Source organism: Dasypus novemcinctus, chromosome X, assembly GCF_030445035.2.
Source record: "Dasypus novemcinctus isolate mDasNov1 chromosome X, mDasNov1.1.hap2, whole genome shotgun sequence".
NCBI lineage: Eukaryota > Metazoa > Chordata > Mammalia > Cingulata > Dasypodidae > Dasypus > Dasypus novemcinctus.
In genome coordinates this window covers 78,327,801-78,342,918 of record NC_080704.1, presented here as the reverse complement: position 1 = coordinate 78,342,918, position 15,118 = coordinate 78,327,801, and the positions used below count along the sequence as shown (strand labels likewise).

General features: G+C 40.6%; 1 protein-coding gene across 1 annotated transcript in view; it reads left to right on the top strand.

The window, feature by feature from the left end:
* Positions 1-15,118, top strand: part of TEX11 (testis expressed 11) — a 546,877-nt gene that overhangs the window by 210,094 nt on the left and 321,665 nt on the right. The window contains exon 13 of the mRNA XM_058291673.2: positions 10,374-10,452. Coding sequence (XP_058147656.1) covers positions 10,374-10,452 — 79 coding nt within the window. The remainder of the gene's footprint in view (positions 1-10,373; positions 10,453-15,118) is intronic.

Here is a 15,118-nt window from a genome sequence, read left to right as displayed (position 1 = left end):
GGCTCAGCACCCAGCTGGCACATGGGAAGTCCAGAGATTCAAGTCCCCTGAGTATGCACCATTCCTAGTGCCAACCACAAGTTCAGTAAAAGTGACAGAAGAGGCATGTGTAGGCAGGTCATATTTATGTCATGCTCCATCTCATTCAGGAGCACAAATTCCAGAGTAGGGCTCTCTGACATGGCACAGAATTCCAGATCCATCTGCCATGACCATATCCCTGTGGATCTCTGTAGCCTTCAAGAGAACCAGTGTCCGAACCAGCAGGGGCGGATTCCAGGGGCCTGTGGGAAGAAGTGGGAGCAGGTGACGAGAAAGAATGGAGGCAAGACAGGATTCTGATCAAGCCTTGTTTATTGGGTGTAGAGCATTGGGATTTATACTGAGGGAAGGGAGCGTGTCCATAGGTGATAGGCTGGTCTTGCTGATGGCAGACGTCCAAGGAGGGGATTGGCTGAAAGTTCGTGCCAGGTCTGCGGAGTTTCGCGCCTTGTGCATGCGTGCTGCTGTGGTTACCAGAGTTTTGGCGGGAAGAGGAGAACAAAGAAACAAAGAGGAAGAAGAAGGAAGTGGCAGGGCAGGGCTGTAGTAGTTATGAGATCCGCCATGTTGTTGGAGGCTGTAAACAGACCTCACAGCAGGTGGCTCCCCACAGGTCCCCCTTCTCTGTTTAATGTGTTATGAATTGAAGAAAGGAACAGCTGGCGAAGGCTTACGTTAGGGCAGGGCTTATGCTCAGTGGTGACGTGTGGCTGCAAGGCGCTCCCGTACTGAGGGGGCTGTGCCTGTCTTAGGTCAGGGCTGCACCCGCTCAGTGATCAGTCTTACCTGTCATTGGGAATCTTGGCAGTGAAAGGCCACGTCCCTGTCTTAGGTTGACTGATGGGTCAGCCCAATTGCCCGTCATTGGCTAACCAGACCAGCGCCTCAACGACAAATGACTTGCAAATATAGCAAGCTATAACAGGGAGCTCCACACCGCGCACGACATGCATGATGTACTGAGATTAGTGGGTGAAGCCACACCTGCCCTGGTCTTGTTTGGCCAGGGCACCTGCTGCTCGTTTGAGCCACTAAACTCCTCACTGAAGCTGTTTTCCTTACCAAAGCTGTTCAGCGATATTAATTAAACAGAGAAGGGTTAGCTGCGATAGGGGCAGTTGTGACCATGGGCAGGGAGGACAGGCAAGGAAACGCCATTAGGGTACAGGTTGGCGATGAGGCAACATAAGAGATTTGCATTTTCAAAGGTTTGTTGTTTGTTCTTCGGTCCGATAGGCTGATATTGATGAACAGCGGCAAGAAACCTCACATGGGCAGAGATTTGCTTCATCCTTTCTTGGAGGAATTTAAGAAGGCAAGGTGCAAATGCACAGATTAAAAGGAGAGCGATTAGAGGGCTGAGGAGGGGACCTAGGCACGTTACGAGGGGAGAGGTGAGCCAGGCGGATAAGGAGGAGGTTGATTGGGAGGGCAATATTCCTTCTCGCAATTCTCGCAATTTTTTAACATTTTGCTCAACAATACTAGATTCATTTATATAGTAGAAGCATTCCTCCTGGAGAAAAAGGCAGGTTCCCCCTTTTTCAGCTGTAAGTTTAAGGCCTTATGGTTTTATAAGGCTACTTGGGCGAGGGATGTTAGTTGCCGCTGCAGAGAGTCAAGAGACTGCGCACTGGATTCTACTCTAATTTGTCATTGTTGTTTAAAGTATTGCAAGCTGATGAGGCCATGACCAAGAGCACCACCTGCTGTGGCAGCTGCAGCGACTGAACCTGTGAGGCTAATTTTTTACCAATATAGGGAGGAAGGCGGCTCTCTTTGACACAGATGGGGATAGTAAAATTTTTAGTTTGCCTTCTCCATAGTATGTTAGTTGTGGGGTAATGGCTACTAGGATGCAAGGCCTCATTTTTATAGAATAGAGCATTTTTGGATTATAGTTAATTCTCCGACAATCATAAGTAGGATTCTTGGTTATGATTAAATTGTAAGAGGGAAACAAAGTCACAATAAACTGAGTATTACTATTTTCGAAGATAATTATGGCCTGATTTTTAACCTACATACAGGAAGGACGGTTACTAATGCATAAGGGTTGATAATCAAATGGTAATATGAGATTATCGATTCTTTGTCTTTCTTTATAGGGTTTAATTGGCAATCGATTATCAATTGGTTTAGGGAATATATGGGTTTTATTCAGATATATATGAAAGAATGGATTTTTCCAGGTTAACACTCTAAGTAATGGGGGGTCAGGTATATAGGCCTAATAAGTGTAATTACTGGCAGCTTCCTTATTACTTATGATCACCATCATCAGAAGTTGTAGAAGACTCCATCTCTTCATTCTGGGGTTTAATCCTTTTCGCAGATAACTAAATTTGTTCTCCATTTTCTGAAATGATAAGAGCATAGCCTCACCCCCTTACTTTAATCCTGCCTTTTTTTCCTCCATTCATTGCTTAAAATATCTTTCCAGAATATCAGTTGATCTTCATTTCCTGTGTCTACTGTAGATGTTTGACATTTTCCAGAGTGACATTCCGCAGGTGTTAATGAATTATAAACATTAAGAAAATGTAAAGTAAATAAAGCTTTTGCTAATTAATCTTTTGGTGTTATAATACTATCATCTCCCCCTTTTTGTTTTAAAAGCATAGTTTTTAGGGTATGATGGCTGCGTTCAACAATGGCTTGACCTGTAGGATTATAAAGAATGCCGGCAACATGTTCAATATCATATTTTAAACAAAAAGATTCAAAGGATTTACTAGTGTAAGAAGGTCTATTATCAGTTTTAATTTTCACAGGGCATCCCATTACAGCAAAAGCAGACCAGAGGTGTGAGTGAACATGATGAAACCATTCCCCACTTTGAGCAGTAGCCCACGTAAAAAGAGAATAAGTGTCAATATAAACATGAACATATTGTAGTTTTCTAAAGGATGGTATGTGAGTAACATCCATCTGCTATAATTGATTAGGAGTCAGGCCTCTGGGCTTAGTTCCAGCCTGAAAAGGCACCACTGTTAGTGGTTCACAAGTAGGGCAAGCGTGAATAATTTTTTGTGCCTGTAGTTTTATTAACTTTTGATATTTATTTCGCAGGCCTTTAGCATTAATGTGAGTTAGAGCATGGTTATCACGAGCACCTTGTAAACATCCTACTAATAAATGAGCTTGAGCATTATTTGCTGTCATAGGACTAGGCAAAGAGGTATGAGAGCGTATGTGAGTAATGTAAATAGGATGCTGTTTTAACCTGATGAGATGTTGCAAGTCAGTGAAAAGTTAAGATAACTCATCGGTAGCAAAGATATGAGCTGTTTTAATATGCTTGACAATAAGACTTACATATTTAGAGTCAGAGACAATGTTCAAGGGCTCTTAAAACATTTGTAAAACTTTAATGACGGCTGAAAGCTCTGTGCATTGAGCAGATGAATAAGGAGTTTGCTAAACCTGTTCTTTTTGAGAAGTAATGTATGCTGCTTTTTTATTACTATTACTATCAGTAAATACTGTACAAGATGGTTGGGCTATGCACATAGTCCTGAAAAGCACTGCAAAAGTTCATTGTTAGGTTTTTTATAGATAGAGGAATGCAGCTGGCTTGATTTGTGTAAGAAGACACTAAAGAAAGTCTTAGCAAGTTTTAAAACAAAGTGATAGCAATACAGCTGGACTTTAACTTTTTGCAACAAACTAGCAGTGTTTGGGATTGCTGCATACTAGTGTTGTTAATTTAATCTATGATAAGAGGTTGTTTCTGTGACACATACTCTTTTATAATAATTAAAACCATAAATAACCACATTGTACTTTTCTTTAATATTATGCTGAAATATTGGTAACTTTATACACTTTTAAGCATTTATAGAAACCTTTTATTCATACGACTTTAATTAATAGAGGGTTTAAGGGAAGAAAAAACTTGTTAATTTTATAACACTTTAAAACACCTTTTATTTAACTTATAACATATTAAATGAACTCAATTATTACTTTAATTTTTCTTTCAAGGTAAAAGAACAAATCTCTTATAATTAGTTTGGAATAAAAGGCTACTATTCAGGGTTAGGTTTTGAGAAAGCAGTTTTGAACATTATGTTTCTTTAAAAGAGATAAAACTTTCCTTTCTTAGAACACTGAGGAAATGATGAGAACAAGAAGCACAAGAAGCTATTTTGATAAGACAGACTTTCTTTGTATACTGATTATTGAGGATAAGAACTTTTACCAAAACAGATTAACGATGAGAGGCCTTGAGAAAGAATAAAAATTTTAACTTTGCATCAGCATACTACTTGATACTAAAGCCTTTAAAATTTTATAGATAGACCCATCAAATCTTATTCAACTTTAACTATAAAAATTCCTTTTTCACGAACCTTTTGCACTTTCAGCGTTTACTCAGGTTTTGTTCCATATTTTACCCTTTCTTAATAACCAATCATTTTATCTTAGGACAAAATCATCTTCTGTTTCCTTAACAATAAAAACACATTCCATATAGCCTACATACGAAGTTATCAAGCAAACCTTTTATAACATAATACCGTGAACACTAAACAAGGTTGTTAAAATAATGAACTTTTCTTTACTTTAAATACTTAGTAGCATGCAATATCAGAAACAGTTTCCTAAAAGCAAGTTGGCAGGGGAGGCTGGCTGCTGTCAATCTTTCCTGTTATAAAATTACCTTTTATTATTATTATTATTATTACTAATTCAGGTTTGTTTAATAATGACCTTTTGGAATTAGCCACTTAAACACTTTAATGTAAACAATGCTTCATAAGACCTTTTATAATTATTTATAACCATATAGACTATAATTATATCGTTTTTAGACAAATTTTATCTTCACAGAACACATTCCCTTACTTAAAGTTATCACAATACCTTCTACAACTTGCCACATGCAAATGAAGTTTCAAGAGTTTATGAAAAATTAGCCATCCTACTTTAGGACAAAACACATTTTTTAGAAAAAAAATTTTTTATATTTCAATCAGCATTCCCACAAACTTTTAACCTTTTTTAATATTCAATTAAGTTTTACATTCTTCATATTATCCTGTGAAGAAAAATAAGTTATTTATTTCAATCTAGGCAAGAACAACTTTTTATGAAGACTTACAGTTAATTTTGTTATTCAAGACTTACAATTTTTATTATTGTAGATATCTTATTAACATTTAAACTTATGTATTTATATAATAAACTTAAGTATTAATATAAGCGCTTATTTAATTTTTGGCCATTTGAATAGAGCTCTTTTAAAAATTTCTACTGATTTATATTTACCATCCGGAGATATCACAATATACACTGACATTGAATGAACAGACAGACAAGCACAAAACAATTACAACACATTAATAGAAACATACAATTTATTTACAATCAACTCATAATTCTTACTTTCTTGGTATAGCTGCTTTTAAATCCTCTGTTATATATCACATCTTAGATTGTACCTTTTAAGATCTCTTCTGGAATTCATGTCACCTGTAATATGCAAGCTTGTGCTTGGAAACATTATTAGTTATCAGCAATCAGTTAAAATAACTTGAGCTACATAAATGTAGTTTTCATTTTGCAGTTTAGACAGACCATTAACACACATTTTTGGATTATTACTCTGTAAGACTATACTGAGACTTGAAGTTCTGGAGAAAACTATTGATTTAAAACTGAAAATTCCTTTTTAAACCTTGATAAAATTTTTGTACTAATTTTAATATCTTGGTTAAATAAGTCCAATTAGAATTAGCATGGAAATAAAACAAAACACAAATGTTGCCACGTTTTTCTCTCATTCCAGTGGCTTAACTATATTAGCCTTCACTAGCCCAGAGCTACATTGTCATGTAGACAGCAGGGAGTTTGAAGAGTTGCGAAAGGGATTGGCGTTCGCTGGAACAAAGTTGATTGCCCCATAAGCTTGTTTTGGTTTCGGGGCCTGTGGCTGGCCTCGCCTCCCGTTTCCCTGATGGGGAGGGAGAGGTTGACCCTGCATGTAGGTTTGGGACTGACAGCCACTAGCCCAGTGCCAGCCACGGCGGCAACGAGGACAGACTTAGGGGCACTACTAGGCTTTTTTTATTTTTTTTATTTTTTTTATTGACTTTGTAATAATATTACATCAAAAATATATATGTGAGGTCCCATTCAACCCCACTCCCCCACCCCCCCCTCTCCCCCCCAAAACACTCGTTCCCATCATCATGACACATCCATTGGATTTGGTAAGTACATCTTTGGGCACCTCTGCACCTCATAGTCAATGGTCCACATCATGGCCCATACTCTCCTCCATTCCATCCAGTGGGCCCTGTGAGGATTTACAATGTCCAGTGATTGCCTCTGAAGCACCATCCAGGGCAGCTCCATGTCCCAAAGACACCTCCACCTCTCATCTCTTCCTGCCTTTCCCCATACCCATTGTCCACCATGTCCACTTTTCTCAATCCAATACCACCTCTTCTATGTGGACATTGGATTGGTTGTGTCCATTGCACCTCTATGTCAAGAGGAGGCTCAAATTCCACATGGATGCTGGATGCAATCCTCCCATTTTCAGTTGTAATCACTCTAGGCTCCATGGTGTGGTGATTGTCTTTCTTCAACTCCATCTTAGCTGAGTGTGGTAAGTCCAATAAATCAGATTGTAGGTGCTGGAGTCTGTTGAGGCTCAGGACCTGGCTATCACATTGTCAGTCCAGAGATTCAAATCCCCTAAATATATCTTAAATCCCAACATTAACTGCACCTCCAGCACATTAGCATGAAAGTCTTATGAAGGGAGATCCCATCTGAGTCCAGATTCATCACACATAAACACCATTTCCAATGAGGGGCCACTACTAGGCTTTTTGCTAAATACCAGGGGTAGGACAGTCTCGGGCGAAATGGATCACTGCACTTAAAACAAGTTCTTGACATTATGCTGGGATTCACTTTACAGGAAGTTTTGGATCACAGAGTGGTTCAACAATGGTGGCGGAGGAATACTGATATGGGATGTTATTGACAGGCTATATATGGTTGACAGGGAGTTATACAGGGCATATGTCCAGGGTACATGGTAATGTTTAGATATACTCATAGTGGAAACAATTAAAAACAACAGCTGGGGGGGTACTGGGTTCCTGGCTGGGGGGTCTCTGTCGTGGTCCCTGGGGGAGCAGCGGCAGTCCCCCAGCTGCAACGGTAAGAACCAGGAAGGAATGAGGGCCCAACAGTGGGCTCCTGATACTAATGGCTATGCTTGTGAGCCTATACACCTGCAATAAGAACAAGGCCTAGAATAGCATTGTGCCTGGGAGTTTCCTCCTGACAGCCTTCATGATACTCAAATGTGGCCACTCTCAAAGCCAAACTCATCATGTAGATGCAGTGCATTCCCCCCAGCGTGGGACGTGACACCCAGGGATGAGCCTCCCTGGCACCGACGGATCACTACCACATACCAGCTGAAGATGCAACTAGAAAATGACCTTGAATTAAAGGTTCAATGCAGATCAGCAGAAAATCCCTGTCTACATATAATAACATGACTTCAAAATGCTGTTTGACCTAACGTAAGGGGGAAATGGAAAGGAGAAATGAGTTTATAAGGCTACAAGTCTCTAAAAAAAAGAGTCTGGAGTTGTCAGAAGGAATGCCCTTATGCACAATTGAGCAGAGTCTAAGAGACAGATAAAATAGATACAACCCCAGGTATTGGTTCTTTTGAGGGATAAAAAGACCCACGGGTTCTATGGTCATGGCAGATGGGGTTCACTGCCATGGCAGATGGCCCTTCTTTGGAGCTGGTGTTTCTGTGTGATGGAACTGGACTCAGGGGGGATCTCTTTTCACAAGACTTGCATGCTACTTTACTGGAATTGTAGTTGGTGCTGGGGTTTTAGATATATTTAGGGGATTTGAATCTCTGGACTGACAATATGATACCCAGGCCCAGAGCCTCAACAGACTTCGGCTCCTACACTCTGATTTATTGGACTTACCCCACTCAGCTAACATGGAGTTGAAGAAGGTCAACCACCACACCATGGAGCCTAGAGTGTCTACAACTGAAAGCAGGAGGATTGCATCCAGTATCCATGTGGAATCTAAGCCCCCACTTGACATAGATGTGCAACGGACACAACCAATCCAATGTCCACAGAAAAAATGTGGCATGGGTGTCGGAAGGGTGGCCATGATGGCTGCTGGGTGCAGGGAATGGGAGGAAGAGATGAGATGGGGAGGCGTTTTCGGGACGTGGAGTTGTCCTGGGTGGTGCTTCACGGTCAATTACGGGACATTGTAGATCCCCCCAAGGCCCACTGGATGGAACGTGGGAGAGTGTGGGCTATTATGTGGACCATTGACTATGGGGTGCAGTGATGCTCAGAGATGTACTTACCAGGTGCAATGGATATGTCATGATGATGGGAGAGAGTGTTGCTGTGGGAGGAGTGGGGGGTGGGGGCGGTGGGGTTGAATGGGACCTCATATTTTTTTAATGTAATATTTAAAAAAACAAAAAAACAAAACCAAAACAAAACAAAACAAGTTCTTTTTTGCTGCGGCTGTAAAACCTCTTTTAAAGCGGCGGCTGTAGCAAGGCCTTGTTGGTAGGTGGGGCCAATTTCAGGACAAAGCCTGATGTAACCAGACAAGTTCTCCTTCTTTCTATAAGGTCTAACAGTGGCCTGCCAAGCCGCATTTGCATATTCAAAGGCAATTTGCTTTACATAGTCTGTTTCTGTGTTGGTATCGCCAAACAGTCTTTCTGCAGCCATGCACAATCTGCCTACAAAATTTGAAAAGGGTTTCTCTGGCCCCTGCTTAATATTAGTGAGGGAGGAGGCAGGGCGTTCTTTTGTGGGCAACTTTTTCCAGGCCCTAAGGGCTGCAGTTTGAATTTGGGCGAATAGGCCAGGGTTATAATTCATATGCTGCACAGTGCCTTTATAATCTCCCGAGCCTGTTACGGAGCAGTGGGCCCATAGGTGGAGGCGGCGGTTTTAAGCTCTTTTAAAGATTTAAAGGGGAAAGTGGAATGCACACGAAGTACCTTCACCTCACCATCTGCCTCATTATCTGCCTCATTGTTTTGCCCCTCGGTTTGCCTCTCGGTGGCCGGATATGCAAAAAAGGGGGGGGGTTTCACCGCAGGGGTGAACCTTTTCACGCCTGGGTGGCCTTTCTAAGCAGGCACAGGTGGGCGGGAAGGTGATAAAAGGATTGTGGTTAACTCCCTTTCTGTATTTATGGTGTTGTAATTCTTTTAGCTGCTGTAGCTCCTTTATGAGTTGTAAATGCTCCCTTCCTGTGGAAACTAGGGATAAACTTCTTTTAGGAAGGCAAAGAATTTAGAGAGTTCTTTAACATTAACCTTTACTCCTCTCATCCTAAGCGGGGCCTGCAGGCCGGACAGGAAAAGGGGACTATCACTAGAGGATGCCTGCCCCATTATAGCCGATCAATCACCGAGACAGTCTTCAGAAGATAGGCAGTCTTTTGAAGGTCTCCACCGCCCAAGCTGATGGCTTGGGTCTCTTCCACCCAAGCTGATGGCTTGGGTCTCCGCAGCCCCAGCTGATGGCTTGGGGTACCTGGCCAGGCTTTTCAGCATCGGCTAGAACTTCATCCCCGGGCCCCGTCAACGTCGGGCGCCACTTGTCCGAACTGGCGGGGGCGGATTCCAGGGGCCTGTGGGAAGAAGTGGGGGCAGGGGACGAGAAAGAATGGAGGCAAGACAGGATTCTGATCAAGCCTCGTTTATTGGGGGTAGAGCATTGGGATTTATACTGAGGGAAGGGAGCACGTCCATAGGTGATAGGCTGGTCTTGCTGGTAGCAGATGTCCAAGGAGGGGATTGGCTGAAAGTTCGTGCCGGGTCTGCGGAGTTTCGCGCCTTGCACATGCATGCTGCTGTGGTTACCAGAGTTGTGGCGGGAAGGGGAGAACAAAGAAACAAAGAGGAAGAAGAAGGAAGTGGCGGGAAAGGGCTGTAGTAGTTATGAGATCTGCCATGTTGTTGGAGCCTGTAAACAGACCTCACAGCGGGTGGCTTCCCACAAACCAGCACCTAGGCTTATATCTACTTTGGTTCTCTCTGGGGTCCTGCTGAGGTGTGCATAAGCATGACCCCTCTGATGGCTTACTGACTCTTTTTGGAATACTCTTAGTCATATAAACTCATTTGACTTTGCCATTTACTTTAAGAAAGACTTTGATAATTGGTTAGGTAAAACATGGTGTACAGAATACATTAAATGATTTTGAATAGAGGAAAATTATTGAAAATAGTTAACTTCCTCAAAAATAAAACTAATACAAAGATTTCATTTTTTTCTCTCCATAAGCTGTCATGGAAATACTACATCTTGACATGTCCTTAGACTTCTGTCTCAATATTGCTAAACTGCTAATGGATCATGAAAGGTACAGAAGAATTAATTTTTCCTTTCTCTAAAGACTAACATTTTCCTAAAGTTTCTTTTACTATATATGGATTATATATATCAAAATCCATATTAAGAGAGCAGAATATTTGCCAATGTGCTGATAAAGTTAAAAGATGTAAATTCTTGTTTAATGACTTAAGCTGTAAGGTTACTTCTAAATTTTACCTTGGAATTTTTAAACAGAAATAAAATGAAAAAGGAATAAGGTAATCAAAGTTAAACCTGTAGACCAGGGTCACATGAAGCAGGAAGGCATGAGTAAGTGCAGTTCCGCAAGTGATATACCTCTTGGGATATATCTTTATGGGATCATTAAACTGAAAAGGGACTTTAAAGTTCTTCTAAACCAGTGGTTCTCAAACTTTGGTGTGCATCAGAATCACTGGGAAATAACTGAGGAAAAGATGTTCAACATCATTAGCAATCAGGGAGGTATAAATCAAAACCACAGTGAGGTAGCACTTCACACCACTAGGACGCTATAATCAATAAGACAGATAATTAGAGGTGTTGGTGATAGTTTCAGGAGGATGGCATTAGAGTAAGTAGGGAAGGCTCAACTCTCACAAAAACAGCAGAGAAAGGCCAAAAATGTCCAAGGAAACAACTTTGGGAACAACAACAAGGGAACAACAGACCAGGACAGTGCTGTGCCATGCCCAGGAGGGTGAGGGAAAACAGAGAGAGGAAGAAAACAAAAAAGAAATATGACATTCTCTAAACCCCTGTGGTGGCCAGGAAGGGCACCATCCCCTACACTCAAGACATTAAGCCTGAATAAAACCCTTGGCTGACTGACTGTCGCTGTCTGAAAGGGGAGCAGATATCTTCATCCCAGGGAAGAGAGAGGGTGTGTCAGAGCAGAGACTGGTTTCTCTTCAGTGAATTATGCCAGCAGAGCCTGCTTTAAATCTCAGCTCTGTCCAGACAAGAAACATTGGCAAGTGGAGGTTGAAAGAAACACCTCTGTGGAAAGGTTCACTGATGATAGCCATCTGCCTGCCAGCCAGGAAACTGTAAGGAAAAAAACTTTTAGGATTCTCTTAAGCCGAACCCTATGGGACAAAATCTGTGCCAAATAGTGAGTCCCTGGCCTGCTTTTTTTTTTTGTATGTGAAAACCCTCAATTTCCTGTAAAGAGCTGTTTTGGTTTTTTAAAAATTATTTATTCATTTAAAAAAATATATTACATTTAAAAAATATGAGGTCCCCATTCACCCCCACCGCCCCCACCCCACCACTCCCCCCACAGTAACACTCTCCCCCATCATCATGACACATCCATTGCATCTGGTGAGTACATCTCTGGGCTTCGCTGTACCCCATGTCCTGTGGTCCACACCATAGCCCACACTCTCCCACGTTCCATCCAGTGGCCTGGCCTGCTTTTGATAACTTAACCTGGACAAATTTAAAGACTTAGAATAAGTTGAACCAAGAATCAAAGAAGAACTGTGAAAAAAAACCTTAGACAAAAGAGAGAAATTGACCATCAGAGTAAATTTACTAACATAGTCAGATGCCTAAACATCAGCAAAAAATTACAATCAGGAAGAGATGGCCTAGCCAAAGGAAGAAACCAAATATCCTGATGATATACAGGATTTAAGAAAACTAATCAATGATAATCACACAAATCTCCTAAATCAATTCAAAGAATTGAGGAAAATGTGACTAAAGAGATAAAGATATTAAGAAGACACTGGGTGAGCATAAAGACAATTTGAAAGCCTGCAAAAAAAAAAATAATAGAGCTTATGAGAAAGAAAGACACAATGGATGACATTAAAAATGCATTAGTGACATTTAAGAGCAGATTTGAATTGCTCAAAGGCAGAATTAGTGATTTTGAGGACAACATCTGAACTGGAAAAGACAGGAAAATAGAAAGAAAGAAGAATGGAAAAAATTGTTTCAGGGAATTGAATTACAACATGAAATGCACAAACATAGGCGTTGTTGGTGTCCCAGAAGAAGAAGAGAACGGAAAAGGGGCAGAAAGAATATTTGAGAAAATGATGGCCAAAAACTTCCAAATCCTTATGAAAGACATAGATATCAATATCCAAAAAGGACAACGCACCCTGAACAGTAAATCTGAATAGACTTACTCCAAGACACCTAATATTCCGAATGACAAAAAGCAGAGATAAAGAGAGGATCCTGAAAGCAGCAAGAGAGAAGCAAAACATCACATACAAGGGAACCTCGGTAAGATTTAAGTGCAGATTTCTCATTAGAAACCATGGAGGTGAGAAGACAGTGGTATGATGTGTTGAAGGTACTGAAAGAGAAAGACTACCAGCCAAGAATTCTGTATCTGGCAAAACTGTCTTTCAAAAATGAAGGGGAGTTTAAATTCTTCACAGACAAATAAAAACTGAGATAATATGCTACCAAAAGACTAGAATTACAAGAGCTACTAAAGGAAGTGCTGCAGCCTGAAAGGAAAAAAAACAAAGACAAGAGACCTGGAGAAGAGTGTAGAAATGAAGATTATTAGGAAGGGTAAATTAAATGGTAAAAAGACACACAATAGTAAAATATGGCAATGGTAAACCAAAGAATAAAATGGACAAAGTAAGTAATGCCTTTACAGTAATAAATTTGAATGTTAATGACTTGAACCCACATATCAAAAGACATAGACTGATAGAATGGGTAAAATCACATGCACAATCCATATGCTATCTACAAGAGGCCTGAGACATAAAGACACAACCAGGGTGAAAGTTAAAGATTGGAAAAAATTAAAGATTGGAAAAAGGTATTCCACACAAATAGTAACCAAAAAAGACCTGGAGTAGCAATACTAATATCAGACAAAATAGATTTTAAATGCAAAATTTCTAAGGGATGAAGAAGTCATTATACATTAATAAAAGGAGCAATTCACCAAGAGGAAATAACTAAAATAAATATTTATGCACCTAACCTGAGTGCCCCAAGATTCATAAGGCACAAACTGGCAAAACTGAAGTGAGGAATAGATGTGTCTAAATAATTGTTGGACATGAGTACACCACTGTCAGCATTGGATAGAACATCTGGATGAGGATGAATAAGGAAAAAAAGAGCTTGAATAATATGATAAATGAAGTAGACCTAAGAGACATTTTAGAGCATTACACCTCAAAGAACAGGATATACAGTCTTTTCAAGTACTCAGTGGGTCCTTCTCCAGGATATACCATATCTTGGGTCAAAAGACAGGTCTCAGTAAATTTTAAAAGACTGAAATTATACAAAACACTTTCTCTGATTGTAGCAGTTTGATATTATTGGTGAATTCCAAAAAGAAATATTGCATTATGTTTGTAAACTGATCTTTTCCTCTGGGCATATTAGATTATATTGGATTCATAGGTTCACTTGATTAAGTAATTATGTAAACCTCTTGTGCCAGTAGGGCGTTGAGTCCCCACCCTTTGGTGGATGGGGACTCACAGATAAAAGGTATGGCAAGAGACAGAGCTAAGGATTTTTGATGTTGGAGTTTGATGCTGAAGCCCTAAGCTGGAGCCCCAGGAAATAAGCACACGGAGGAGAGAGAAGCAAGATCCTGGAAAAGAGGAACCCAGGAAACCTGAACACTCGCAGACGTCGACAGCCATCTTGCTCCAACACGTGAACATAGACTTTGGTAAGGAAAATAACTTTTGCTTTATGGCCTGGCATCTGTAAGCTCCTACCCCAAATAAATGCCCTGTGTAAAAACCAACCGATTTCTGGTATTTTGCATCAGCACCCTTTGACTGACTAATACAGAATTTGGTACCGAGGAGTGGGGAAGTGCTTTTGCAATTACCGAAATGATGGAATGGTTTTATAAATGGGTAAGGAGTATTTTTTGGAGGAATTGTGAGATGCTAAATGGAAAAGGCCTAGATTGCTTTGAAGAGACTGTTGATAGCAATATGGATGCTAAAGAGACTTTTTATGATGCCTTAGAAGTAAATGATGAAACTATTATTGAAACTGGAGGAAAGGTGATCCGTGTTTTTAAGTTGTAAATAACTTAGCAAGATTAACTCCTGGTGCTTTATGGAAGGCAGAATTTGAAAACAGAGAGCCTGGGCATTTAGCTGAAGAAATTTCCAAATTTCCAGAGAATGTGGCTTGGCTTCTGCTTTCAGCTTATAGCAAAATGCTAGATGAGAGAGATATGCTGAAGATTGAACTGTCAGACACAAAGAAAACAGAAACTGGTTCTGGACATTCCAAGCCTTGAGAAATCAAGCTCCCAGATGAAAGTGCCCCATTGGAGGACTTAACTAACCTTGAAACAAGATTGAAAATGCAGTTATGTCAGAAAGACTTGAGGAAAGTCTTACTGTCTGATGGCTTGGACCCATGCTTCCTGCATGTTAAACCAGCAAGGTTTTTGAGAGAGCTGTATGAACAAAACCATTGTCAGCTTGGACTACAAGGGACATGGAAAGGAGTGACTGAAGGAGACACAGCTATAAGAGGAAAACCATGGAAGCTGAGATCTGGAATTAAGACATCACCTTGGGCCAAGAGAGGAACACCACCCAGGTGTACAGAGAGGGTGAGTTTGCCTGAACAGTTTAAGAAGGTGGATGTTCCCACCTGATATTCTGGGAGAGTTTTGCCACCCCAGGGTACAGAGAGGGTGGAGC